Consider the following 27,550-nt stretch of genomic DNA (forward strand, 5'->3'; position numbering starts at 1 on the left):
AACTAAGGCAGGCCTCCCATGTAGGATTGTGTCCACAGACATCTTTTTTTAACACAAACTCCAGCTTTAATTAGTGTTCTGGAACATATTTTCAAATCACAGGAGACAAGGTAAAGTCACAAACTAATTTAGGGCCTGAAATTTCTGACTGCCTGTGACAAAAACAAGCACAACACTAATATGATACTGTAACTGGTAAGACAGCTACAAAAGGAGTTAGTTGTACATTTAAAAATAAATTACTACTAAATATATGTAAACAGCCTCTGGTTTGGTACTCTTACATGTTATTGCTGTCAAGAGAATGTATTGCAGAGGGGATTAAAAATCAAAATCGGAATCTTAACAATGGGTTTGGAAGTTAGTGGGAAGGCGCATGCTGTCTGTGTGTTCCAGTCCCTAGCGCTTCCAGTTTGAAAAGATCTTGGTTGCAGGGCTGCCAGAGACTTGGACAGCTGCAGCCATGAGGAGTGGGCTATACAGTGGTATCTCATCGAGCATCCGGGATCCATTTCAGAGCCTGGGACGCTCGACAAAAAAGACGCTCGATAGAGCGTCACTCTGCGCGTGCGCGTGGAGCGGTTTTGCGCTTCTGCCCATGCGTGAGGCGGCAAACCCAGAAGTAACCAGTTCTGGTACTTCCGGGTATGCTGTGGACGTCTGCCGAAATGGACAATCGAGGAGGCGGACATTCCCGGAGGTATGACTGTCCGGCTAGAGGCACTTGTGGTTTGACTCATCACACAGCAGCTTTGTGTGGTTTCTGATGACACTGTGGCTTCTGAAATATTCACAACCTCATTCTCTGAATACTGATCTTTATGTAGCCTAATAAGCATTATCCAAGCACATGAGGAGGGAGCTGTGTGTGTCTATGCTCAAGCCACTGGTTCCCAAACTGTGTGCCAGCAAGTGGGGCTGACATGTACCTTAAAGGATAAAGCCGCCCCCTCTTTTGCACCCTCCCCTCCATGCCCACCACAGCTACAAGGTTGTGTGAGTGTGCAGCATTGGTGCGCTCAGTCTTTCAATATGTAGGCAGTGACAACATTCTGAGGGAGCAAGGGTGCCCTGGAATTCCCTCATTGATTCTGGACAACAGCTGACAGGCAGGTGTGAGGGAATCCCAGAACCATCGCAGCTTCCTAGAATCCCACAATCCCATCCCTTTGCCCTGACTGTCCAGGCAAGAAGGTGCGTGGGGTGATGGAGGGCAACTGCGAGGCTGCCTGAACTTGCAAAAAGAATGCCTGCCCAGTGTTTTAAGGGTTGATATGCAAAGGTGAGGTGTAAGTATCAGTATCACCTGTAAGTTTTTCATTTTTTCTTCCATCAACGCCAGTGGCCTGCATGACTCACCTGCATTGCACCACCCAACTTCAGCTGTCCATGATTCATCCACACACTGAATAATAGCATACACAACTAGCAAGACTTCTCTGAACTGCAGTCTGAGAAAACATTTTAAAATGTATAATATTTTTAATATTTCTGAAATGAGTAATTTTTTAAATAATTTAAGCCTAATTTGATGTACTCATATTTGTATATAACACTCAATTTTTAATTTTTTTGAATATTTTTTTTGCTAGGTCTTTTTTCCTTACATGTCAGCATTTAATGTTCTACTGAATGTAAATTCTTTTTTTTATTATGCCCAATAGCCAATTTTCATAACTTCAAATTCAAATATCCCAAAATTAAAACAAGTCTGCACTTTTGGAAAAACCTCTATAATAACCAATATTATTTTAATTTTTAAGATGAACAACTTTGTTTCATTAATTTTTTCTATTACACCTAAGGATTGTAGGAAAGTTGTACAAAATGGCTACCCTGTAGCCATTCCCCCCCCCATGATGTTCAAAACACATAAAAATTTTGTTACAAGGAATAAAAACCCATAAATTTCATTCTTTGTTGAGAAAGAGCATGTCTTTGCAATAATTTTCAACATCAAAAACTTTTGGTTACATCATGCCCACATGCTGTAAATTCAGGTTTTCTAAACCTAGTTTTTCCACCCAAAAAACTAGGCTACAAGTGCATTTATTAAAAAAATTAGGCATTTATAAAATCTTTTGAGTGCTGGTGTATTTTTTTCTGAAATCCTCATCATTTTATTGAGCTCTGTGTAAAATTTGTAAGAGATCTGATCATTGGTAATGGAGAAAATAAATAAAATGTACACAAGGGTATCTTGTCCCGAGGGTCTCAAGAGGGACAGACAATGGAGTTTTAACAGAATTTTGAAGTCTATAAAATTAAAACCGTTTGAGATAGAGGGAGGAAATTTAAGGGGATTTCTTTCAACCATAAGGGAAGGGTGTGCACCAAATTTCATCAACATTTGAGATGGAGGGTAGCATGACCTCGTTGAAATGACGTGGAATAACCCTGTCGCATTCTGGATTAGTTGTAGTTTCCGGGTCACCTTCAAAGGTAGCCCCACATTGAGAGCATTGCAGTAGTCCAAGCGGGAGATAACTAGAGCATGCACCCCTCTGGCCAGACCGTGAGTGGGCAGCGAGGGTCTCTTATTTGTGGAGTGCCAAATAATAAGGTTCCATTTCCAGGATTTTGTATACCTGGCATTTCAAGACGTTGGCTGGTGACTACTAGCTAATGAACATATCCAAGTTGCTTGGGCAGTGAGTGGGTGGAAACAGTTGGAATATATCTAGAAAAGATGAACAAATCCTGACTGAGGAAGCTTCCTGGGAAATCTGAAGGGATTATATGATGGAGGAATAAATTAAGTCTGCTTTATAGTCTATCACAATCTATCGGTGTGCTTCCCAATGCCCCCATGTTTAACTTAGCTGATTAGCTGCTCTCCCTGTGCAAAGGTCAGAGGGGGCAGGGCTTCTGTTGAGGCAGGTGATGAGCTGTGGGAGGAGCTTATCAGAGCTTGCAGGGCACAGGTGAGGACCCTTCAGGCTCAGGCCCCAGCCCTGGCTCAGCTGGTCCTGGAGGCAGGGACTCCTGTGCAGGCTGGGATTCCTCAGGTTCAGCCTCTGAATCCGATTCCCAGGCCATCACACCTATGCACACTTAATCAGAAATCTCACTGAACTCAGTAGGACTTTTTGCTAAGTCAAACTGTGTATAGGCTGCAGTCCTAAGCCCCCTTGCTAGAGATTTTCTCCCACTGAACTTAGCTTACTTCTGAAGAAACATCCTTGACTGACAGAAAAGGTGGAAAATGTTGCTGGTTATTTTATTTGTACAATCTTACTGATATGCAGTTATAATGTATGTGATGTGTTGTGACGTATTCTTGATACTAGAAACAAATAATCTGAACTACAGTTCCTGCTGGTGTGAAGGGAAGAGTTATTTACTTAATCACCACTCTTCTTATTTTCTTCTTTGATTCAGTCAGGCACTCGCTCACTGGGTGATTCATTCAAGCCAACACTTCCAAGGAAGCAATTGTGAAAGTGCAACCTTTGATTGTGTCACTAACTCTGCTAACTCAGAAGGGGGAAACTCTGTCAAGAAAGGAAAATCCCTTAGAAACTGTCACACACACAAATAGGTTTTAAGAAAAGGGTGTAAAAAAGTTGTTTGCTAAATAACGAGAGAGAGAAAAAACATAAAGTTGGTGTGGGGTTTTTTTTAGTTAAAAAAAGGCTTCAGTGCAATATATCACTTTCACACAAACAACTACCATATTTTTTGCTCTATAAGACGCACTTTTCCCCTCCTAAAAAGTAAGGGGGAATCTGTGTGCGTCTTATGGAGCAAATGCAGGCGGGAGGCTCTGCTCAGTGCTCCCTTTAAAGAGCCGTGTGGAATGTGTGTGTGGTTCTTGGGGGCTTTTCCCCGAGGAGGGAGAAGGGCTGCCCTAGCTGCACGCAGCCTCTCCTTAGCTGCGCGCGCATGGGGGAGGGGGAGCCTTAGCTGCGCGCAGCCTCTCCCGGGCAGGGGGATGAAGGCTCCCCCTGCCCGGGACAGGCTGCGTGCGGCTATGCCATAAGCCAGGACAGCAAACGGGATCGCTGAGCTGTGATCCCTCTTGCTGTCCTGGCTTCTGGGATTCAGAATATTTTTTTTTCTTGTTTTCCTCTTCCCAAAACTAGGTGCATCTTATGGTCTGGTGCGTCTTATAGAGCAAAAAATACGGTAATTAATGGCAATTAATGGTAATAATAATGTATTAATGGCAATGATTTTAATCAGTTTGTGCAACTGCAGGTTGAATTGTGCACCTGAGAGTCATGGACTCTGATAAGAGTAAGAGTAAGAGAAACTGTTGTTAAGTGAAAAGACAGACATTTCTTTACTTTCAGGCTATCGTGTGTGGTTCAAATCACTGATGCTGGTATATAAGGCTGGGCCTGAGCCAGGACAACAGGCACTGTGCTATAGTCCAGGAGTGCCAAAAAGTCCCAGACAGTGATTTGCCTTATATAAGGTGGTTTGGCAGTGTTCACTAGCATTGTAAATGTGCTGTAGTGCTGAACAAGACTTGAATAAATTCCCATGTAAAGGTGTGCTAACTGTCTCTCTCACGCTCTGCTTCTGCACCTAAGTGTTAATCAGAAGAAAATGGGAATATGTGAGGTTCTAGAATACACTTCTGAATGACATATTGCACCAAATGTAATATACTGTAAATTTGCTGCAGAATGTCATGTTTGGGTTCTGAATTTCCAAGTAAAAATGGAACAGGGGTAAAACTGCACATGCAGCAAAGTGTTGGGAGAGGATAATTTCAAGTGGAACAGCAGGACCAGTGTGGTGGGGGCTGAAGCCTTCCTTCCCCACTGCTTTCCACTCTCCAATCCATATTGGGAAACCCAGCCAGATGGGTGGGGTATGAATGAATGAATGAATGAATGAATGAATGAAATTTTATCTAGATCATGTGGGCTTATTTCTGGTTTTGAGTCCAATGGGGAGAAAAGGGGCCTGGGGGGGGGATGGTTGCAGCAGATGCATAAAGTGTTTGCCATCTCCCCCCCCCCCACCTGCCATGCATCAACCACTATGTTATGTAGTTTCATCCTGGCTCACATTGAGTTCATTTGGACTTCTGTATACACTGTTAAGGCTCCCTGATAGATATATTTATTTTACCCTCGCTCTGCAGCTCGAAAATGCTCCTAGAGCAGCTTTCAAATAATCAGACACATAAGGGATTGAGAGAGAGGAAGGGATCGACTACAAGGCTTTCCATGCTGCTGGTCACTTTGATTAATATTCCCTCCGAATACCAGGTGTTGGCTCTCATGAGCAGAAGACTGTTACCGCTCTCATGCTCTGCATGTTGGCTTCCTGTGGATATTGCCTGGTCACTGTGGGAAGAGAACGCTCCTTGGTCTGATCCACACAGCCTCTTCTTGATAGACTCCTGTAATAACCAGCTGGAATGGAAAGAGTTCAAGGAGAGGAGCAGCCAAAGCCTCCTGGCCTGTCACCTGCAGTCAAGGCTCTGCACTCCCACCTTTCCCTCTGCTATAGCCTGGTAGAATGGCTGCCTCTACTGTAGCTGAGGCAGGAACCTGGTGAATGGAGCTAAAATGTGCTTAACCTTGTTTTATTTTGTTCTTCATAAACGAAAACTTAAGCATTACTTCTGAGCGAAGTGAAAACTACAGTTAGAAGCTAAGGCTATTGTACTCGAATTGGTAGTGGTCTAAGTTTGTCCGTATTCTTTTCCTGAGTGGTGTCCTCTGGTCTCCTTTGGGCAGGGGGTCTCCTGAGCTTGAGGTTTTGCAGTATTGCATGAAGGGCCCTTGATCCTGTAGGCAGAGTCGCACAGCCACATTCGTCCCCAGCCATATTCCATTTGCAGTCACAACAGATTCATACAATGCCTTGTATGGGAGACCAGTGAAACATCTCAGGTGTGTACAGTTGTGCCTCGCAAGACGAAAAGAATCCGTTCTGCGAGTCTCTTCGTCTAGCGGTTTTTTCGTCTTGCGAAGCAAGCCCATTGACGGATTAGCGGATTAGCGCTATTAGCGGCTTTTAGCGGCTTTTATCGGCTTAGCGGATAAGCGGATAAGCGGCTTAGCGGCTTAGAAAAAGGGGGGGAAAGGAAAAAAAACCCGCAGGAACTCACAAGACATTTTCATCTTGCGAAGCAAGCCCATAGGAAATTCGTTTTGCGAAGCACCTCCAAAACGGAAAACTCTTTTGTCTAGCGAGTTTTCCGTCTTGCGAGGCATTCGTCTTGCGGGGCACCACTGTACTGCACTGGTGCAACATGAAAACTCATATTGCTGCACTGCTTTGAGAGCCTTTGTACAGTGGTACCTCAGGTTACAGACGCTTCAGGTTACAGACTCCGCTAACCCAGAAATATTACCTCGGGTTAAGAACTTTGCTTCAGGATGAGTAGTGCGGTGGCGGCGGCGTGACAGCAGCGGGAAGCCCCATTAGCTAAAGCGGTGTCTCAGGTTAAGAGCAGTTTCAGGTTAAGAACGGATCCCCGGAACGAATTAAGTACATAACCAGAGGTACCACTGTATTTGGTCCCATCCATTTAAAGAAAAGGAAAAAGGCATAAAGAAAAAAGGGTATGAAAGTTGTTGTTTTTTAAATAGTAATTGTCATTTATTTCCATTGCAATATAGTACCTCCCAAGATAAAACAAATCTGAAATGCATATTTTATTTTATTTTTCAGTGGTGCATTCTCTGAAGTAGTTTTGGCTGAAAACAGGACTACTGGAAAACTATTTGCAGTCAAGTGCATCCCAAAGAAAGCCCTGAAAGGGAAGGAAAGCAGCATTGAGAATGAAATTGCAGTTCTGAGAAAGTAAGTATGAAACGTGTTCTTCCATTAAGGTTGCCAGAACAGACATCTGGGATTGTCCTCTGGGCCACTTTATTGGATCAAGATGGGGCAGCATGCCAGGATTCAGTTCAGATTTGCAATTGATTCAGAATAAACTGAGCTGTTTTCCAACTTATTTATTTTTTTGGAAAATAGCTTGTTTTGCTGAGCCCAGTTTCAGGTCAAAGTGGGTCACCATGGCTTGTCCACCACTAGTTCAGATCATGTAATTTGCAGTTTTCCAACAATGCCTAAATAAAACCCAGCCAGATGGGCAGGGTATAAATAATAAAATTATTATTGTTGTTGTTTTTATTATGTGAAGCCATGGCATAAAGGTAAAGGTAAAGGGACCCCTGACCTTTAGATGCATTGTGACTGACTCTGGGGTTGCGGCGCTCATCTTGCTTTATTGGCTGAGGGAGCCAGCATACAGCTTCCGGGTCATGTGGCCAGCATGACTAACCCGCTTATGGCGAACAGGAGCAGCGCACGGAAACGCCATTTACCTTCCCGCCGGAGCGGTACCTATTTATCTACTTGCACTTTGACGTGCTTTTGAACTGCTAGGTTGGCAGGAGCAGGGACCGAGCAACGGGAGCTCACCCCGTCGTGGGAATTCGAACCGCCGACCTTCTGATTCACAAGCCCTGGGCTCTGTGGTTTAAGCCACAGCGCCACCCGCGTCCCGTGACACATGTGTGTGTGTAAAAGCCACCATTGTGAATTACCAAATGTATTTAGTTACTTTTTTGCACTCACAGCAAGATTATGTCTTAGCCTGCTTGAACAATAAATATACATTTTGGAATATAATATAAAGGATCATATGTGCCTAATAATGAATAATGCCAACACCTGTGCAAAGTGCCACAATGGTGAAGCGCCACTGAAATGTAGGGTTTTTTTTGTCATGTTCTTAAGGGCCCTTTGGCCAATGGCTGTAAAGATCTTCAGCTTTATAACAATTTCTTGAACTTCTTTCCCCAAAGTGTGACTCGGTGGAAGAGTACATAGAGATGTGATAGAGGAGCAGGCCACCGTACTCCAGCACCTGCTCAGACTAGCCCTCTCCTAAAATTAGTTGTTGAGTGCACCAGCATTTCTTGCTGCCCTATTATTTCCTTTCCCCCCACACTCCTTCTGCAGTGTTTTCCTACAGCTAAGAGCTAGACATACAGGTGCCAGGCCTGTCTGCATAGCAGAAGCACTTTTCAACATGTGTTGCTAAATTTGTACACATAGGTATGTAGGTATCTTCCTGCTTTCGTAGGATTGCACATTGCCTACAATGTTCAGCTACGCTGGCAGGCTGAGCATTGCACTAAATGCCTCATTTCTAAATAAAAACTCTTTAACTCCTGCCTGGGCAATGTGAATAATTAGATTTTTATTATTCTAGGAGTATGAGACTGCATACAGTGCTGAATGCTGGCAGGCATTTGTAACATACATTTCGCTGAGCCTCGAGTCTCTAATTTCAGATCAGAATCTGTGCTATTGTAATTTAAGTAGGTCGGTTACTTAAATGGAAAATATGAGATGCTATGCCCTACAATGGAGATGGGGAGGAAAACTTTGAAGCAGCCGATCTGTATCTAGGGCTGCATGCATGCATGCTCTGGTTGCATGCTCATCTGTGAGCAAGAGCGCTACATAATTTGCAGTGTAGCTTGAGTCAGTGGTAAGATGTTGAGTGTGCCGCCGCTCCATGTGTTCTGTGCTACAGATATGTGCTGGTGCAGTCAGAGCATCAGTCGATAAGGGGGATTTCCCAGGATGGCATTCTCTAAGGGCTTGTCCACATCTACCTTTCGCAGTCTGCTTTCCAGGAACAGGTCTGTGCTTTAAAGCGCTCTTTTTTCCGCCCTGGAGGTTTCCTCGTGAAAACCTGCTCTTTAAAGCTGAAGTACAACAGATGGCAATTGGGGTTTCCATTTGCTCTGATTCTGGGAATGTGATGGTAGATCTAGGCTATTGTCTTTTTGTATTGTTTTCCAGTTGTTTTCTTTGGTGTTTTTAATTTGCTTGCATTAATTTGTTGTAAGATGCCTTGGCTCAATATATTGGATCCACAAGGTATTTCTGTTATTAATTTTAAGTCTTTGTGCATTTTTAATTCTTAATAGAGTTGGACAGCCCCCACCCTGTATCACTTTTCTGAGTCTTATTACACCATAAATAATCCAGTTTCACCTGTTTCCACAGAGAAACTGAAGTGAATCTGTTGAAATTAAAAGGGACATTCATCAGATAAAGTAATAGAAAGCCGCTTCAGGCTCTTTTAGTCCAATATGAAACTAGACAGGAGTAATAAATAAACCATGTTTAAGACAACAGATATATACATGATACTTAATATTGTGGAGACCTGAGAAGTGTGTATGCAAATACTAAACGCTCAAATAGGAAGGAAGCAGCTGAGCCCACTATGCCTGTCAGTCACAAGGCTTTGTGCAACGCCTTGCTATACTGATCTTTTCTCCTATTAACTTAACAATGAATTTACTTCCCAATGAATTTACTTCCCAACATTTACTTCCCAACTTAATGTGGGTTACTGAAAATATAAATAAATTATTGTAATGTGTATGTGTTTGTTTAAATATTATCACAAGCAAGATCCAAGGGTTCAAATCCATACTTCTATTTATTTTGGGAGAGGGATTGTGTGTACCTGATAATATCAGGCTAATATCCAAACCCTGATATTTCAAATAATAATAATAATAATTTAATATTTTTTTTATTTATACCCCACCCATCTGGCTGGGTTTCCCCAGCTGCTCTGGGCGGCTTTCAACAGAACATTAAAATCAAATCAAATAAGAATCCCCATGCATAATAACTGTGCACGGGTAGGGCTTCTTCGTGTGATTGGGAGCCCTACATTTTCAGCGGTCCTTATCACAGTGAACCCTGTGTGCCTGGGATGGAGAATCTGTGGCCTCCTGTTCCCTCAGCCCCAGCCCACTAGAGCCAATGGTCAGGGATGATCTGGAGGGCCACAGGTTCCCTGCCCCTATTATATGTTTGCCTCCCTTGCCAAGAATGCACAAGCAAGCCCAGCAGACTCTGCCCACTCATAGGTGTGCCCACTTGCTTGTCCAGTCCTGTGGCTTAGGAAGGTAAAAGGCAAAGGTAAAGGACCCCTGGACGGTTAAGTCCACTCAAAGGCGACTATGGGGTTGTGGCGCTCATCTCGCTTTCAGGCCGAGGGAGCCGGCATTTGTCCACAGACAGCTTTCCAGGTCATGTGGCCAGCATGACTAAACCGCTTCTGGCGCACAGAGGTCCGTGACAATTGCCAGAGCACACAGAAATGCTGTTTACCTTCCTGCCACAGCAGTATCTATTTATCTACTTGCACTGGCATGCTTTCAAACTGGTTGGCAGGAGCTGGGACAGAGCAGTGGGAGCTCACCCCATCGCAGGGATTCGAACTGCCAACCTTCTGATCAGCAAGCCCAAGAGGCTCAGTGGTTTAGACCACAGCGCCATCCGCTTAGGAAGACCATCATACAAATGACTGTGCCTGCCCTGCTCTTTGAAAAGGAAGCTTGGGGACATGTCAAGTATTGGGACGATGGTTTAGCTTCTGCCTAGCCATGTATTCTAGAGCTCTGCTGTGATTTCTGAATGGTGTAACCTGATCTGTGTTGGGGTGTTGTAGTGATTTTTGCAATAAAGCCTTTAATAATAATTGAGCTGAAAGTTTCAGTACAAGTGGGAGCCAAGACACAAGAAGTGATTGACAAAAACTCCTGGTTTTGCTGCTTCCCTGTGGCTGCAATGAGAGGAAGGCTGTATGGCACTTGATGGACCACAATACATCTTGGCTGGTCACAAATCGTTTTGTTTGGGTCAGCTGTGGACAAAGGAATCCTGAAACTGTTTACAGTCTATAATTATGCCATTTACAAGCACACTGATGATAAAACTCCTTGTCAAGAAACTCTGAGACTGTTGTATTGACTAATGGTTTACCAGGAAGCTTGCTAAAACTTGGCTGGATTGCAGAGCCTGCTCAGTCAATTGCATTCCAGGGATAGTTTTTGGCTTTCTATGAGTCTCGGATGCATGTGTAGACTCCTTCCTCTTAGTGGAGAGAAAGAATTGGAATGTACTGTGTATTTGAAACAAATAGAATCTTTCATTAGCTCTGGTTGCCTGAAAGACTTATATGGGTGTTTTGTGTATGGGTGGTAAGGTAAAGGTAAAGGACCCCTGACAGTTAAGTCCAGTCGTGAACCACTCTGGGGTTGCGGCGCTCATCTTGCTTTACTGGCCGAGGGAGCCGACATTTGTCTGCAGACAGTTTTCCCAGGTCATGTGGCCAGCATGACTAAGCCGCTTCTGATGAAACCAGTGCAGCGCACAGAAGTGCCGTTTACCTTCCTGCTGGAGCGATACCTATTTATCTGCATGCACTTTCGAACTACTAGGTTGGCAGGAACTGGGACTGAGCAACGGGAGCTCACCCCTTCGCGGGGATTCGAACCACCGACCTTCCAATTGGCAAGCCCTAGGCTCAGTGGTTTAGACCACAGCACCACCTGCGTCCCTGTATGGGTGGCACTGCATATCTATTTTCTTTGCATTGTGGAATGAAGTTCCCATATGCTTTATACAGTACACAGGATCATTAAATAGAAACAGGAAGCTGACCAAATCTCCTAGAATGCAAGGCTTTCCATTTCTTTTGCAATTTTTCCATAGTGTAAGATGAAAAGCAAGATGGGTCCCAGACCCCATAGTTGAATTTGACTGGACTTAATCTTCCAGGGGTCATTTACCTTTTCCTTTACATTAGCTGGGTAGTTTACTGACCAAGATTTGTGCATTCTATGAGTTTTGCATACCTTTTGAATTCTCTGACTAAATGTTATGTAGCATTCCAGATGTGTATGAACATCTCACAAGCTGTATGTTTCCATGACAACATCTACTGTATTCACTGAAGAGAGGTTCCTATCTATGCTTTTGTGAAGGGAAGGAGAGTCCCATTCATTTTATAAATAACTGGCAACTACTTTGTCAAACAAGAAGGATCACCATCTCTCTCTCTCTCTCTCTCTCTCTCTCTCTCTCTCTCTCTCTCTGGCGAAAAAGGGTTTACCCTGTTTCTTTGCCAGGCTGGTGTGGGAGTGTTTTTCCCCTAAGGGAAATGAGCAAAACAACTTCCATGGAATTTGTTTCTCAGAATGATGGTGAGTGAGGAAACATTGGTTGAATGTTTGACGTTGCCAAGTAACTTACTAGTGTTAGGGTGAAGCTGTCAGATTGAGTTTAGAGTTCCAAGTTTAGAGTTCCAAAAATTAGGTGCGTCTTGTGGACTGGTGTGTCTTATAGAGCGACAAATACGGTATTTAGCAAGACAAGCTCAACATTTAACTATTTGGTTTAATTGATATTATTATTGATCAGGAAATTATATATAATGAAGGTGAAACTTACTGGGGGTGGGAGAAGAGTCAAGAGATGGTTTTCAAACTAAAATGGAGATGAACTGAGCCTGGTATCAACACAAGAAATTACCTTTTCTTCTTTACATTTTTGAAGGCCTGTATGTAGCTATGAATTCATGTGTTTAGGCAAACTATGCTTATAGCATTCCTATAGCATTCGCTTAGGAGGGCATGCCTTCATCTGTACCTTTCAAACACCTTTTTGAGACCAGACACATGTGAAGTTGTTTCCTCCACCAAGACTCACCGTCCTTTTCTGAATGCTTCGTGTGTGTTACCATCTAGTGTCGAAAAGGCACAATTGTTGTTCAGCAAGTAAGACTGAGCACATTCTTTCAACTGGGCCTTCACCAAGATATCCAATGTGAGCTGAAGTTCAAAACAAAAACCTTATTTCTAATCCAGCCTCCATACTTTACTTTATTGTAGCCTTGTCTTGCTTTACTGTATCAAATTTGCTATTTATAATTCTTTGCTCTGCCTTGTGCATTGCAGGAATTCATACTTTCTGTTGTGTGAAGAGCTTCGCAGGAAGGCACACTTCTGACATATTTTTCTAAAGACAGAGATGCAAACATGTTTGGAAATGTGAATCTTATCTAAATCTTCTAGAAACCAGTTTACAGAGTTTTGTTGCCAGCTTGATCAATTGCATGGTTTTCAGTTTTGTTCTTTTATTGGTGATCCAAGTGCCTCTTTTTACAGATGTTGCTTTATAGTGGCTTATTGCTACTTGTAAGACACTTAAATTATTGCTGCCGAGAATGTTATTTTTGTTTCAAACATTGCAGATTGTGGACAAAATGGATTGTTTCAAGAGGTGGCAAAAAGATATATCTAGATTTGTCTGGCAGGGCAAAAAGCCCAGAATAAAATTTAAGATACTAACTGACGCAAAAGAAAGAGGGGGGTTTGCCCTGCCGGACTTAAAATTGTATTATGAATCAGCGGCTTTTTGCTGGCTGAAAAACTGGCTGCTTCTTGAAAATACAGATATTTTGGACTTGGAAGGGTTTAATAATAGATTTGGCTGGCATGCATATATATGGTATGACAAGGTCAAGATCCACCAAGGTTTCAAAAACCATATTGTTAGAAAAGCCCTATATAATGTATGGATTAGATATAAAGACTTGTTGGAAAACAAAACACCCAGGTGGTTGTCACCGATGGAAGCTAAGGAAGTGAAAAAATTAAACATGGAATCTAAATGGCCGAAATATTGGGAAATTATAGAGTATGAGGAGGGAAAAGTTAAATTGCAAAGTTATGAGAAATTGAAGTCCAAAGTAAGAGATTGGCTCCATTATTACCAGATAAATGAAGTTTTTAAACAGGACAGGAAAATTGGCTTTCAGGTGGAAAGGTCGAAATTAGAAACAGAGTTTTTGGAACCCAGTACTAAGAATCTGTCAAGAATGTATAACTTGCTGTTGAAATGGAATACACAGGATGAGATGGTTAAATCAGCTATGATTAAATGGGCACAGGACATTGGACATGACATTATGTTTGCAGACTGGGAACAGTTATGGACTACCGGCATAAAGTTTACGGCATGTAATGCCTTAAGAGAGAATATTATGAAAATGATTTATAGGTGGTACATGACCCCAGTCAAGCTTGCAAAAATTTACCATTTGCCCAATAACAAATGCTGGAAATGTAATGAAACTGAAGGTACTTTTTATCACCTTTGGTGGACATGCCCAAAGATTAAGGCTTTCTGGGAAAGGATCTATAATGAAATGAAAAAGGTGCTTAAATGCACTTTTGCGAAGAAACCAGAGGCCTTTCTCTTGGGCATGGTAGGCCAATTGGTGTCAAAGAAAGATAGGATGTTTTTTAGGTATGCGACAACAGCAGCAAGAGTACTTTTAGCAAAGTACTGGAAGACACAAGAACTACCCACACTGGAAGAATGGCAGACGAAGGTGATTGACTACATGGGACTGGCTGAGATGACCGGCAGAATCCGAGACCAAGGGAAAGAGACGGTGGAAGAAGACTGGAAGAAATTTAAAGTTTACCTTAAGAACTGTTGTAAAATTAATGAGTGCTAAAATGTTCTGAGTAATGCGAAATAAAATTGCAGCGATAAACAATTGGATATGGGAAAAAGGATTTAAAGGAACTGCCATAAGTAAATAAAATTAGGAGTTGCTGGAAAAATTTAAAACAAGGATGCAGAAAAAGGAGGTATGGGGAAGTCGTTGAAAGAAGGTTTAAGGAAAAGAAGGTTAAGAAATTATACATGTTTATATGTTTGTTTGTTTTTGTATTGTTTTGTATTGTTATTTAATATGTGTTGGAAAATTAATAAAAATTTATTTAAAAAAAATTAAAAAAAATTATTGCTGCTAGAAAGCAGGTTAGATTTTTGTAACTTTTAATTCTTGCTGAATGTTATGGCTCATTTTTTTTGTTGCTGCTCTATTTAGTTTGCTTTTTATTTGCAATTATGTTGCTTTAATCTTGTGCATTGTCATCCGGTAAGAAAGGGAAGAGAAAAGGAAGGAAGGAAGGAAGGAAGGAAGGATCTTCAACATAAATAAACTAATAAAAGCAAAAAATTTGGTAGGGTGGAACAGAGAGTTGATCTTTTGTTTTTGTATTATGCAACTCAAAGTAGAACCTGGTAGTTTTGGGTTATTCTAGTGATGAAGACCAGTATGAAAACTGCGTATTCACTTATGGTATGCAGCTTCAACTACAAGAACAACAAAATTCCACTTTGGAAGGAGAATACAAGGAGCCACATTGTCTCAGACCGAATGATGATCTAGTCCAGCATTCTGTTACCACAGCTGGTGACCAGTTGCCCACAAGCAGGACTTGAGTGCAACACCACTTGCTCCCATTTGTTCCCAAGCCACTGCTGTACCAAAGTATCCTTCCTCTGATACTGGAGGTAGTGCATAGCCATCAGGTCCGCTAGCCTTACCTTCCATGGATTTGTCTAATCCTCTGCCTACGTTTCCAACCATTGTTACATCTTGTGATAGCAAATTCCATTGTTTAGCAACCTGTTGTGTGAAGAAATACTTTCAGCTTCATTTGATGATTCTGGATTCTAGTATTTAGAGAGGGAGAAAGACTTCTTTCTGTTCACTGACTTGGCACAATGCATAATTTATAGCCCTCTGTCTTGTCTTCACTTATTCACTTTTTCTAAGCTAAAAAGAGCCACAACGTTGTAGCCTTTCATCACCTGAGACTTGCTTCACTCCCCCAATCATTTTTGTTGTCCTTTCTTAATCTTTTCAGTGCTGAAGTATTCTTTTTGTGGCATAGCAACCAGAACCATACACAATATTCTGAGTGTGGTTGCACCATAGATTTGAGAAGCAGGACTTACCTCCTGTATTTCTTACAATTGGTGTGAAAGGGTGCCCTTCCCCCAAAATCCAGGTGGTTAGAAACAAAAAGGAGAGAGATTCAGGTATGCCAGCCAGTGATGTGTGTTTTCTGGGAATTTTAAACTGGGCGAAAAAATCCAATTAGGGTAATTTGAGTGGATTTCTCCCCCTGATGCTCAAGAGTTACCTAATTTAGCAAATTAATTTTACTCTTTTTATTTCACTTGTATTTCGTTCACAATATTGAACCCGCCTCACTTTCCTACTACTGTATTTGCAATTGGCACCTGTTCATTGTTACTAATTAACTTATGAAAAGGGAAGATGTCTGAAAAAATAAAGCACTGGGAAATTTTTCACCTCACATCACTAATGCCACTAATAAAACAATACTTTTCTATTCTAGTTGCCCTCCATCAGTGCCTTTCCTAGCAACTTGAAACTTCGCAAGCGAGCTTTTCCTGAAGCAGAGATAAAGTAATGGTAAAAGCATCACCTTATAAATCCCTGCTTTTAGATGAAATTTTCAAAAGTTGTTCCCACTGGTGCATTCCTTTGTATCCACCATCTCCCTCTCCTTTCTTCCAAGTAGCCCCTAATTTCTTAAATGAAAGACCTGGGACTGAGACCAATAAAACCACCAAGAAACCATAGCTTGTGTCTGGCAACTTCTGAGTCACTTAGTTTCCAGTTTGGAAGCTCTTGGAGACTATTTCCACAAGTGACCTTGGGGCAACCATCAGTTCTCTCTGCCTCATCTACTTCACAGTGTTGATGCAAGGATAAAACGCAATAACTCCATGTGCCTTAGAGGTAGGACAGAAAGTGATTCTTAATACTTGTTCCTTGGTGGAAGAAATGAACTCTGCATTTGCTCACAGCTATAGTTTCCGTGTGCTGTGCTGGTGCTGACTCGCCAGAGCAGCTTCGTCACGCTGGCCACGTGACCCGGAAGTGTCTCCGGACAGCGCTGGCCCCCGGCCTCTTAAGCGAGATGGGCACGCAACCCTAGAGTCGGACACGACTAGCCCGTACGGGCAGGGGTACCTTTACCTTTATAGTTATTGTAGACTGTCACCTTGACATTTAAAACTGGCAGGCCCTGACTCCGATTAAGCCCTGTATGCTTAGAAGGCTATTGAAGAGAGTTCCAAGAAGGAGGAAATGGACTCTGAGAAAAAACCAAAGCTGCAGCATGAGAAAATGTAGGAGCGCACACTTCGAGCCCAGCTGGGCAGTTGAAGAGCATCCTCAGGAAGTGGAAAGGAAGCTTAAGAGAGAATTTAATGAAAATGATTTACAGGTGGTATGTGACACCAGTCAAGCTTGCAAAAAATTATAAATTACCTGACAATAAATGTTGGAAATGTAACGAGACTGAAGGTACATTCTTTCACCTTTGGTGGACGTGCCCAAGGATTAAGACATTCTGGGAGATGATCTATAACGAAATGAAAAAGGTATTTAAATATACCTTCCTGAAGAAACCAGAGGCCTTTCTCCTGGGCATGGTCGGCCAATTGGTGACAAAGAAGGATAGAACTTTCTTTATGTATGCTACAACAGCAGCAAGAATATTCATCGCAAAGTATTGGAAGACACAAGATTTACCCACCCGGGAAGAATGGCAGATGAAGTTGATGGACTACATGGAACTGGCGGAAATGACTGGCAGAATCCAAGACCAGGGAGAAGAGTCGGTGGAAGAAGATTGGAAAAAATTTAAAGACTATTTACAGAAACACTGTAAAATTAATGAATGTTAGAAGGATGTTGGAATGAAGTTATATGGCTTTAGCACAAATGTTATAAAGAATTAAGTAAAAATAGATTGTTAATGGGCCAAAGGGGGAAAAATAAGGTTAGATTGGGTTAAGATAAATTATAGGACAAAAACTGAGAAAGATGGAAAGGATTTGCTGAAATAGCTAACTGAACTGGAATACAAAAAAGGGAGGTGTGAGGAGGTTGTTGAAACAAGTAAATGAAAGACAAGATATGGAAATATTGGATGTGTTTTTAATTGTTTCTGTTTTTGCTTTTGTTTTGTTAAGATAAGTAGTGTTTTGTTTTTCTTGTATTGTATTGTATTGTTTTGCTTTGTTTAACTCTTTTTCTTCTTTTTGTAATCTTTAAACTCTTAATAAGTATTACTTTTTAAAAAAAGAAAGAGAGTGGAAAGGAAGCTCTAAGGCAATTGCCAGGCTTTCTCACACGTCAGCTGAGATGGGTGGAGCTGCACTAAAGACATTGCAGATGGAATTTGTGCCATAACCTGGATTTTGTGACTGGGTGGGAACAGAAATTAATTGACCAGGGAAGGGGAGAGTTAGCGGGGGAAAATTTCCTTGGCTTGCATAAGGAGCTGGAAGCTGCCCAGAGTGGCTGGGGCAACCCAATCAGATGGGTGGCATATTATTACTAATAACTATTATTTTTATTTTTATTTATTATTAGACACTTCAGGGTGCCAGTACTCTCTCCTCACAAAGAAACTGACCTTTAAAGCTTACCCTGAAAGTTACAGAGGGTGTGTGTGTGTGTGTGTGTGTGTGTGTGTGTGATGCTGCAAAACACTCTCAGGCTTTCCCTTCCCTCCATCATCGTTTGGTGGGGACAGAATGATTCATTCCGAGTGCCACACACAGTGGGCATTCTCCACCAGAGATCCTTGTTGTCATGAGAAAAGCTGAAACAGGATTTTGGATGTGAAAGTCCACTTAAAAGCAGGGCTCTTTTCTTCCTCCTCTCATGCTGATCAAGCTGTTCTCAGGCTCCACAGGTACCTCATTGACCTTCACAGTGTTTTGGAGGTACTTCCACATGTCTGAACAAATTATATTGTGCAAGATATTTACAGTGTAAGAAAATCTCTCCCTCTCTCTCTCTGTATTTATCTTAGGTCTTCTTTTCCCATTCTGAGGACTAGGGGTGGTTTGCAAGATGGGGCAACTCTCTTATTCAGATGGTGGTCTGGAAGTACATTTTACCACACTCCTGTTGTGGGTGATCAGTTTCTATCATGTTCCCAACTTACAGCAGTAAATTAATAACACATACCTTAAAACCAGCATAAAACAAAACAGTGGAAAAACCTAAAACACCTGCATATTTTTAAAAGGCAGGATTTAAACATCCTCCCACTGAAGGAGGCCACAGATAAGCAGAAGCAAAAAGCCTGGCAGAAGAGGAATGTTTTTCCTGGCTGCCTGGGGAGAGCATTCCACAAGTGGGGAGCCACCACTGGAAAGGCCTGTTCTCCTGTTGCCACCCTCCAGAGAAGGGCCTCAGATGACAATCACAGGGTCTGGGCCAGTTCATTTGGGAAGAGGTGGTCCTTGAAGAAAGGGGATCCCAAAAATTCTGTAAACGAATAATATAAATACTCTTCAGTAACATGTATAGAGATGCTGCGTCTGGTTGTGGCCAAGTTGTGGTGACAAACACAGTTCATTGCAATGAGTGTCCCCTGTTCTGCACATCATCTCTGCTTGTGGGGCAGCCTCTCCACCTCACTTCATCCAGTTCGGTTTCTAATAGGGATTGGGAAATGGAACTAGTTCCTCCTAAACTCATAAAACACCATGTTCATTCTGTGCCCAGTTTGGGCCCAGTCTGAGCCCATTCTGACCCCACTGTCATTAGGAGGGCAACAGGGGCTGATGTTTCATGCTTATTCTTCAGCTTTCAGTCTGCTCTGTGTGACCTGAAAAATAATCTATATTCAGTTTATGACACTGTGTACTTCTTTTATTCCATACCGCTTTCTTCACAACTCAATTATTCTTCCCGGTTCAATTCAGTCAGTTTTAGTTTTGTGTTACAGGTAACCTGCAGTTTAGGCAAGGTTTGGTTCCAGGGGTCTGCGTGCAAAATCACGCAGGAACCTCCCAAACTGCAAGGTGGAGGACTGCTTTCTGGGCTTCCATGCTGCCCCACCCCAACATTCCCAGACGCTTGAGGAAACATCTTCCTCACCAGCCTCTGGAACACTCCCAGAGCCCCTCACATCCTTCCCAAAACCTGGTAAGCGGGGGGCGGAGTGGTAAGCTTTGTGGCTTGCCATATTGCTGTTTCAAAGTTTCAGTTATATATTTCCTAAGATAATTAACACAGATCATTCTCAAATGTTTATATGGTTGCAACCTTTGAAACTGCAACATCATGGCATTATAAGAGGTGGTGATTCAGAAATCCAAAGGTTCGGAAGGTGCATGTAGGAAATGCAAATTAAGCAGCTCTCTGTGCCCTCACTATGTTGAACAGCAGGCAATAAAATTCTCACTGTTGCCCAATGTGCTTACTTCCAGCTAAGTGTGATTAGAATACCAGCCTTTATTTTACTCTTCTAAGGGGAAATGTGAATTAAAATATTATTGAGACAGATCAAAAGAACTTTTCATAAATTTTGAAGATTTTCTGTTTTGCTGTTCTCACTTGCACAACAAACTGTATTAAAATATATTTATCTTTGAACTATTTTGAACTTTAATCATGATGAAGGCTGCTTGGCTAAAAAGCCCATGAGTACTGCTGAGCCGTGGATTCTTTGATTTTGGTAACTTTGCTTCTGTTGTTTCTAATTAATGAAAGTCTGGAGCTGTTCAATATTGACATTGCACGGTAGGAATGCTAACATTGACATCTGTTGCCTAAAGACCACAAGACCAGATCTTACCTTTGATTTTCTCTGTGCATTTCCATCTCTTTCAGAGAAGGCTGACTTATCAATATACTCTGTTAAACATGCCTCCATTATTTACCCAGAAAACTCACCAGAATGCCCTCCAGAGAAGGGCCTCAGATGACAATCACAGGGCCTGGGCCAGTTCATTTGGGAAGAGGTGGTCCTTGAAGAATTGGGATCCCAAAAATTCTGTAAACGAATAATATAAATACTTTTCAGTAACATGTATAGAGATGCTGCGTCTGGTTGTGGCCAAGTTGTGGTGACAAACACAGTTCATTGCAATGAGTGTCTCCTGTTCTGCACATCATCTCTGCTTGTGGGGCAGCCTCTCCACCTCAGTTTGAAGCAAAAGCCTTTTGCATATGCAGACTCATTCTTGTCCATGTACTTATTTGAAGATTTTACCTTTCAGCTTCACACATGCCTCCTATCAATATGAGTTCATGGTGAAGGTCTGCGCATCAGTTTTCTACTGGTTAAACTACAACACAGTTTGGGGACTCAGTGATCAAACATTTCATTTATGAGGTTATTCACACATATATTTGGTTATTTGATTTATTTATTTTTTAAAATGTTTTACTATAAACATACCAAAAAATATGAGCAGATATATACAAAGCATTAAAAAAATGCACTGGAATACATTAAAACCTTTCAAAATACAGAATTCAAGAGTACCTTTCTCCCTAAAAGTAAATAATTGTTATTTATTATAAAAAGATTTGCTCAATTCATAATTTGACAATTATTTGTTCTTTAAGTTCAATAGCTTCATTTCCATTAAGTTAATATAATGACTATGAGCAGCCACAAGAGGAATAGAAATTGTCACTGGAGTCCATATTTCACAAATGTTTTGATCGTTGTTTTCTCTCTCTCTTAGATTTATTATTATTATTATTATTATTATTATTATTATTATTATTATTATTAAAGATTTCTTAGTTTACAAAAATACGTGCATTGTCCCTTTTTCAAGTTGTGTTTTCTACAGATCAGTTTCATTTGTTGTGAGATGTTAGTGTTGCATACAGTGTTAGGTTAGGAAGAAAAGAGGGGGATTTAGACCACATTCTAGTCCATTGGGTGGGGTTTATTTCATAGCCTATGGCGTCCTCCCATTGTTTTTTGATTACGTCAAGAGGGTTTGTGGGATTTGGGAGCAGTGTTTTGTATATTGTAGATGCCACCCCATTGCTGTGTCCCTCTGTGGTGAGGAGGAGGTTTCCGAAGGTTGTCAAGGGCCTGGTTGCTGCTGGTTTTACTAGTGGATTGTTTAAGAAGGCATGTAATTGGCAGTGTGTTAGGCTGGGCATTTGGGTGTCCCTTGTTTGTCTTGTATTTCTTGTGTCAATGTGGGTTTGCTATTTTTGTAGAAGTCTGCTAGGTGGGATGAGCCTTTGGCTTGTCAGGTTTTTACCTGGAAGTTTTGTGCTGTGTGGTGGAATAGTAGGTGGTGAGCCCAGGGGGTTTAGTGGGGATGGGGTTGGGGACAGTTTGCCTGCTTCTTTCTTCCATTCTTTAAGCATGGTCTGTGTTAACCTGTTTAGTGATGTGGGGATTTTCCTTTGTTTGGGAGGAATGGGTATCCTGTGGTGGGGGTATTTTCAATTGTGTCTCTCTCCAGGTGTACCCATTGTTTTGTCTCATCTTCTAGAATGTATGGATGGGATTATATGGTGCACTTGGTTGGCGATGGAGTATAGTTCTATATTGGGGATTCTGAGGGGGGGAGGCGTAGGTATTTGGGGCTTATTCTTGGCTTTTTGCGTGAGAAGATGTTGTCAGCATTTTGATAAATAGTTAATTAATGTTTTAAAACTCCACATTTTCCTTAGTGCAATTTCTTGGGTCTGTTGGAAGAGTTCCAAAACTAAATGCAGCATTTGTATACAGTTTTTATATACAGTGAATTACAAGGTTGTTTGGAAGATAAACAAGTTATACATGTGAGTTCTCCTCTGGTGTTACTCTACTGAATGTGTGAGCTATTTCCATGGAGGGGGGAAAATACTGTGATAGATTTGTTATCAGGGAAATCCTTTCTGTGGTGGTGAATATCTGTGGGCTCATTTTTACATACCACTTTTTCATTAGAAATAAGCTCCAAATATATGACTGTACAATATTAAACTCAGAGCCCTGTATCAAAAAGCATCCGTAAGTCTCAGGAGCGGAAGAGCTGCCTCAGTGTGTGAAACAAGACACCTTCCCCACTTGCCTTTCAGGAGAGACATGGCCAGAATGGCTTCCAGAATGGCTTTTTGAATTTTATTGATATTGATGCTGCATTTTATGTTCTACTTTATGCTGTTTTATGCTGTTTTTAAATCACATTTTAATCAATGTTTTATATTTGCTGTTAGCTGCCCTGAGCCTGGTTTTTAAACCGGGAAGGGTGGGGTATAAATAATTTCTTAAAAACTTATTATTATTATTCCTAGGACATGGTGCCAGTTAGGCATCAGACAGCAGATGCAGAACTTCATGAACAACCTTCCTCAATCAATCTTAACCACAGAGATTCATGGAGGAAAGAGAGATTTATGTCAAAAGAGACAGAACACTTCTTTTAAGTGGACTTTCACTCCAAAATCCTGTTTCAGCTTTTCTCATGACAACAAGGACCCCAACCTGGTGCCCTCCAGATGTTCTGGACTGCAGCTCCCATCACCCCACGATCATTGGCCCTGCTGGCTGGGGCTGATGGGAGTTGGAGTCCAACGTCAGCTGGAGGGAGGGCACCTGGTTGGACAAGGCTGGGCTAGGGGATCAGTAGTTTAAGGCTACAAGGCAGCTTCAGATACTCAGCCAATGCAAAACTTTTTCATTGTGGAAAGTACAAAATAGAGACAGTCCTCTAGTTGGGATGCCCTGTCTAATTTTACCTCTCTATAGCCACAGACTATAGAATATGTTGAATATTTGTTATCTTGTTTATTTGCCTTTGAAAAGTCAGGTATAGCTTTGTGCTGGTTTAACAGAAACAGGTAGCCTAGGAACAAGGTTGTGTTCTGCTTTGCATACTCAAAAACAAACACACCTCTAATTATTTCTTGATTGATTTATTTCACATGTAGGGATGCAGAAGCAAATAATTGCATTGGGTGCCACACCCAAACCAGAAGATGACAGAAGAAAAATGTTTCCTAGTGTATCATCTAATAACCTGGCTGTTGTACCTAGCCACCTTTGATAGCATGGGATTATTTTTCTTAGCACTCTTTTTATTTATCCAGAATCATTACTCATGTGCCACCTAAGCAAGTTTTCTCCCTCTTTGATTTCATAGTTCTTTTCTTCTGTTTTCATTTTATTTTCTTGCATGGCTGTGGGTTGGCATCTTAAACATGTCTGTAGAAATGGATGTATATATTTCACAAATAGATACTCTGCGCCATCCAGGCAACGTGGCACTTTTAAGGCTTCAATGCTGCCTTCAGTTGAGCTTTGCCCATTCCATCACGGAGTCATCTAGGGCCCAGTTTACAAAAATGGTGATTTCACGAAGAATACTGTGGCCTAGGTCTCATCCTTCCAGGGATTATATATCAGTGGTAGGCATGGCCAGAGGTAAAAATGGACTGGTCAACAGATGTGATTCTTGGGCTATATTCAAGCCATGCAGAATTCAGATATTGCTACAGACACATCTCTTCATCCTGACAAGTAAGAGGCATTATCACAGGTCAAGGACATATTCCAGCCAGGTAGAAGCACTCAAGGAACAGGTGTACCAGGGCCAATGAGGAACATGGCATGAGATGGGCCTGGGAAGAGCTCAAGGGCTAGACTGAGAGACCTGAGTGTCTGATAGAGAGGTCTGAGGGGTTGAGGTTCCCCACTCCTCTTGTAAAGGCATGCGCTAAAGCCTCAGGATCCAAATGTTTATCTCTTTATTCCTCATGTGCATCTCCCAAAGATATATCCAGTGTTTTAATAACAATATTTGTGACTGAAATTACAATCTCATAATCTTATACTCTCATCTGAAATGCCAGTGTGCATAAAGGTCTGAGAGAATAAATATCACCCCGTAGACATAATAGCCAACAAATAAACACTGAAAAAAAATCTTTGAAATTCCTCTTGGGAATCTTGTCCCAGGGGATGTAATTATTAGTTTATACCTCATTTTGAGGGTGATTCAAGTCATTTTGAATTACTGCTGCTGCTGCTTTTTCTTTTATAGTGCCGGTGAAATGGATTGCCCAAACCATATCTCCTGAAATTGAATCAATCAAAATTATGTCATGTGATTTAGTATGGATTTTTTTTAAAAAAAAAACCAGCACCGCTTCACACATTCCTCTCTCATCCTGCCATGTTTTAATTACAGTCATTGGTTCCAGGAGATTCGCCATAGCCATTGAGCCAATTCAAATGTGCAGCAATTCTACATTGACTGCATCACTTCCAAAATATGGTAGAACGATTATTGCATGCTTGAATGCTTCCCCATTGAAATAACTAGGAAAGCTAGGAGGCCGGGGAGAAAACCAAGCTCCAGCATACTATGTTTCCATGTGCAGAGTGTGTTTCTTAAAATGGGGAAACATTCAATGCACATTTCCACCATCTGTGCTGTGAAAAGGTCCACTTCAGAAGGGGATTTGTCCGTTGCTCTTTTTCACTTGTTCCTTAGTATCGTTTATGGAGATTTGCACTCTTCTGGGGCGGATCTAGACAGACACACGATGTCCTACTTTTTACGTTCATAATGTGTTATTACCTTGTCTTTTATATCAGTTACTTTTTAATCGTTTTATGTTGCTGTATCAGTGGAACACTGCTCATATGTCCCTATGTAGCATTTTACCTTTTTTGTTATGGTATTCAAACTCCACACACACACACACACACACACCATGGTATTTGAGGGGAGGTGAAAGACTGACATGCACAGATGACAAAGGGCAAGGAGGGAAGAAGAATTAAAATGTGAAACCCGAGGGCAGAGCAGAGCAACCAGTGACCAGCAGGGAAAGAAACAGCATTTTGGAAAATGGTGTGACTAGGTATGACTTACATTTGATGGGGGAAAAACAAGGTAAAATGTTTTAATTAACAATTATGCCCTGTGATGTTTTAGAATAGCATTTCTAATAGGGGAAATAACATTAAACAGGTCAGTGTAGATCCAGCCCTGGTCATCATGCCAAATGTGTTTCGCCTTTGTTCTGATCTCCAGGCCCCTTGGCCTGCTTGTTTGAAAGTTTTGTATACTGTGTCAGATTTGTACTACAAAAATGAGAGAGAGAAAGAGAGATAGACAGAGAAAGGGATGGGGGAAACATTTTACATTCATAATAAGTTTTTACCCTGTGCAATAGAAAGGCTTGCGGAGGAATGACCTCTGACCTATCAGTTAAAAATGTTTTAAAATTTCCTCAGGCTGGACTGTTGTTTTATGTTTTTAATGTGTTCAAAGGCAGTAATAGTTTCCAGTGGATGTACTACATCTCTTGCAGTTGTCTTTGGTGCCTTTGTTTCTACAGCAACATGAAACCCAAAGAATTCAAGTTCTTGGAGAAACCTTTTCATTAAACCTCTCACTGTGCTACCAACTTCTTTCAGTTTCCCTCAAAATTCCTTGATGTTTTGCCTGAGGAGGAACCTCCAAATTGGCTTCAGATCCCACTTTAGGCAGTATTTCACGGGCAGCTTTACTCAGGCTCAAGGAAACCCCAAGGTGTAGAGAAGTCAAACAAATAATTTGGAACTGCTACCCTCAGTGCCAGTTGTTGAGGGATGACAAACTGGAACAGTGAACAGAGGCACTCCACACTGCAACCTTGGGTTGCAGCAGAACAGTAGGGTAAAAGCATTGGCTGGTTCTGGCTAAAGGCATTTCTGCACTTTTTATAATATGAATCCTAGTTGTCAGTGTGCAAAAAATGAGTTAAGAAGCAGAATCAAAAGGAGACGGTGCCTGGAGACAGTGATTTGGTAAGCCTCCAGTTGTCTTAATCACACATTTCAGCCAATTTGTCATCTCAGCAAGAGCAGTTTTCTTTTTCCATTTAGCCCATGTGCCTAATATTTCAGGGTCCACTGCACAGACCCGTCTAAAAAAAATAATATTTATTAGAGTTTCAAACAAATCACAAAAATGAAAAACAAAACAAAACAAAAAAGAATAAAAAAATACAAAATACAAAATACAAAGAAGTAAAACCAATTAAAAACAAATCAATCCTTCCATGTCTTATCTTTCATTTGCTTGTTTCCTGCACAGACCCCTCTAACTCCCCTGAGCAAATGCTCACAAATGGAAATTTAAAGACATTTCTTGACAAGCCACAATTACAGAGAGCTGGAACAAAATAAGAACTTTGGAGATTAGCAGCCTTCATTACAGGGGATTGTGTCAGGTGGCAAGAAATAGTATTCTGTATAAAAGTGGTGGAGAATATTTAATAAAAGCCAACTCACGAAGGGAGAGAAATCCACAGCCAAAGCTGGATAAACAAAACCCCCTCCCAAATGTAGCAGGTGAAATAAAATGTGCTGAGTCACAATTAGATGGGTGAAGGATTTGCTTAATTTAAGAGTATTTTAACAGCTTGTGCCAAAATATGCAATGTTGCCAAATCTAAAATCTCTTTCATTATTATCTTAGAAGTGTGTTTTTATGTAAAATAATGAATGCTTCCCTCAAATTCTGTACTGAATATGTAAATCATAGTTCTGCACCTTCATTTTTCACCAGAGCAATAAAGCGGATCACATTTATATTGGTCACATGCCTGACTGGTCTAGTGCTAATTGTGTTTCTTTCTTCACGCCCTCAAACCCTCTCTCTGGTGGAGAGGAATGGGTCTTTTCCTTTTTTGTTTTTGCTTTTGCTATGAATATATTTTACCTATGCTGAAATAAAAGATTCCACAAATTTGAAAACTTGGCAAACTGATTTTATTCAACCCCCCTCCCCTCTGGGGTTTGCCGGAGGTGGCACTCAAGCGCCATATGGACGGCGGTGGGATCTCTCTGCCGCCGGGGGGGGGGTTGCCCCACCCCCAGCACCCCACCCCAGGTGCTGGTTAGCCTTCCTTCGCCCCTGCTTCTGTGCCCCCTAAATCTGCTCTGGATTTCTGAATCTTCCCACATTCAGCTTCACTGGGTGTCCACAAATTCTTGTGTTCTGAGAGAGGGAGGGGGACGTGCATGCAGCCAAGAGGGCAGCTGAAGTTTCCCATTACCGCAACATTTCTTATTTGGATGCAGCCTTGCTTCCATTC

The 27,550-nt window shown here is 41.6% G+C and overlaps 1 protein-coding gene across 1 annotated transcript in view; it reads left to right on the forward strand.

Annotated features, from left to right (window-relative positions):
* The window catches only part of CAMK1D (calcium/calmodulin dependent protein kinase ID), a 217,349-nt gene that overhangs the window by 116,373 nt on the left and 73,426 nt on the right, over window positions 1–27,550 (forward strand). The window contains exon 2 of the mRNA XM_053405692.1: window positions 6,640–6,771. Within this exon, the coding sequence (XP_053261667.1) occupies window positions 6,640–6,771 (132 nt within the window). The remainder of the gene's footprint in view (window positions 1–6,639; window positions 6,772–27,550) is intronic.

This window comes from Podarcis raffonei, chromosome 10 (genome assembly GCF_027172205.1).
Source record: "Podarcis raffonei isolate rPodRaf1 chromosome 10, rPodRaf1.pri, whole genome shotgun sequence".
In the NCBI taxonomy this organism is placed as follows: Eukaryota; Metazoa; Chordata; class Lepidosauria; order Squamata; family Lacertidae; genus Podarcis; species Podarcis raffonei.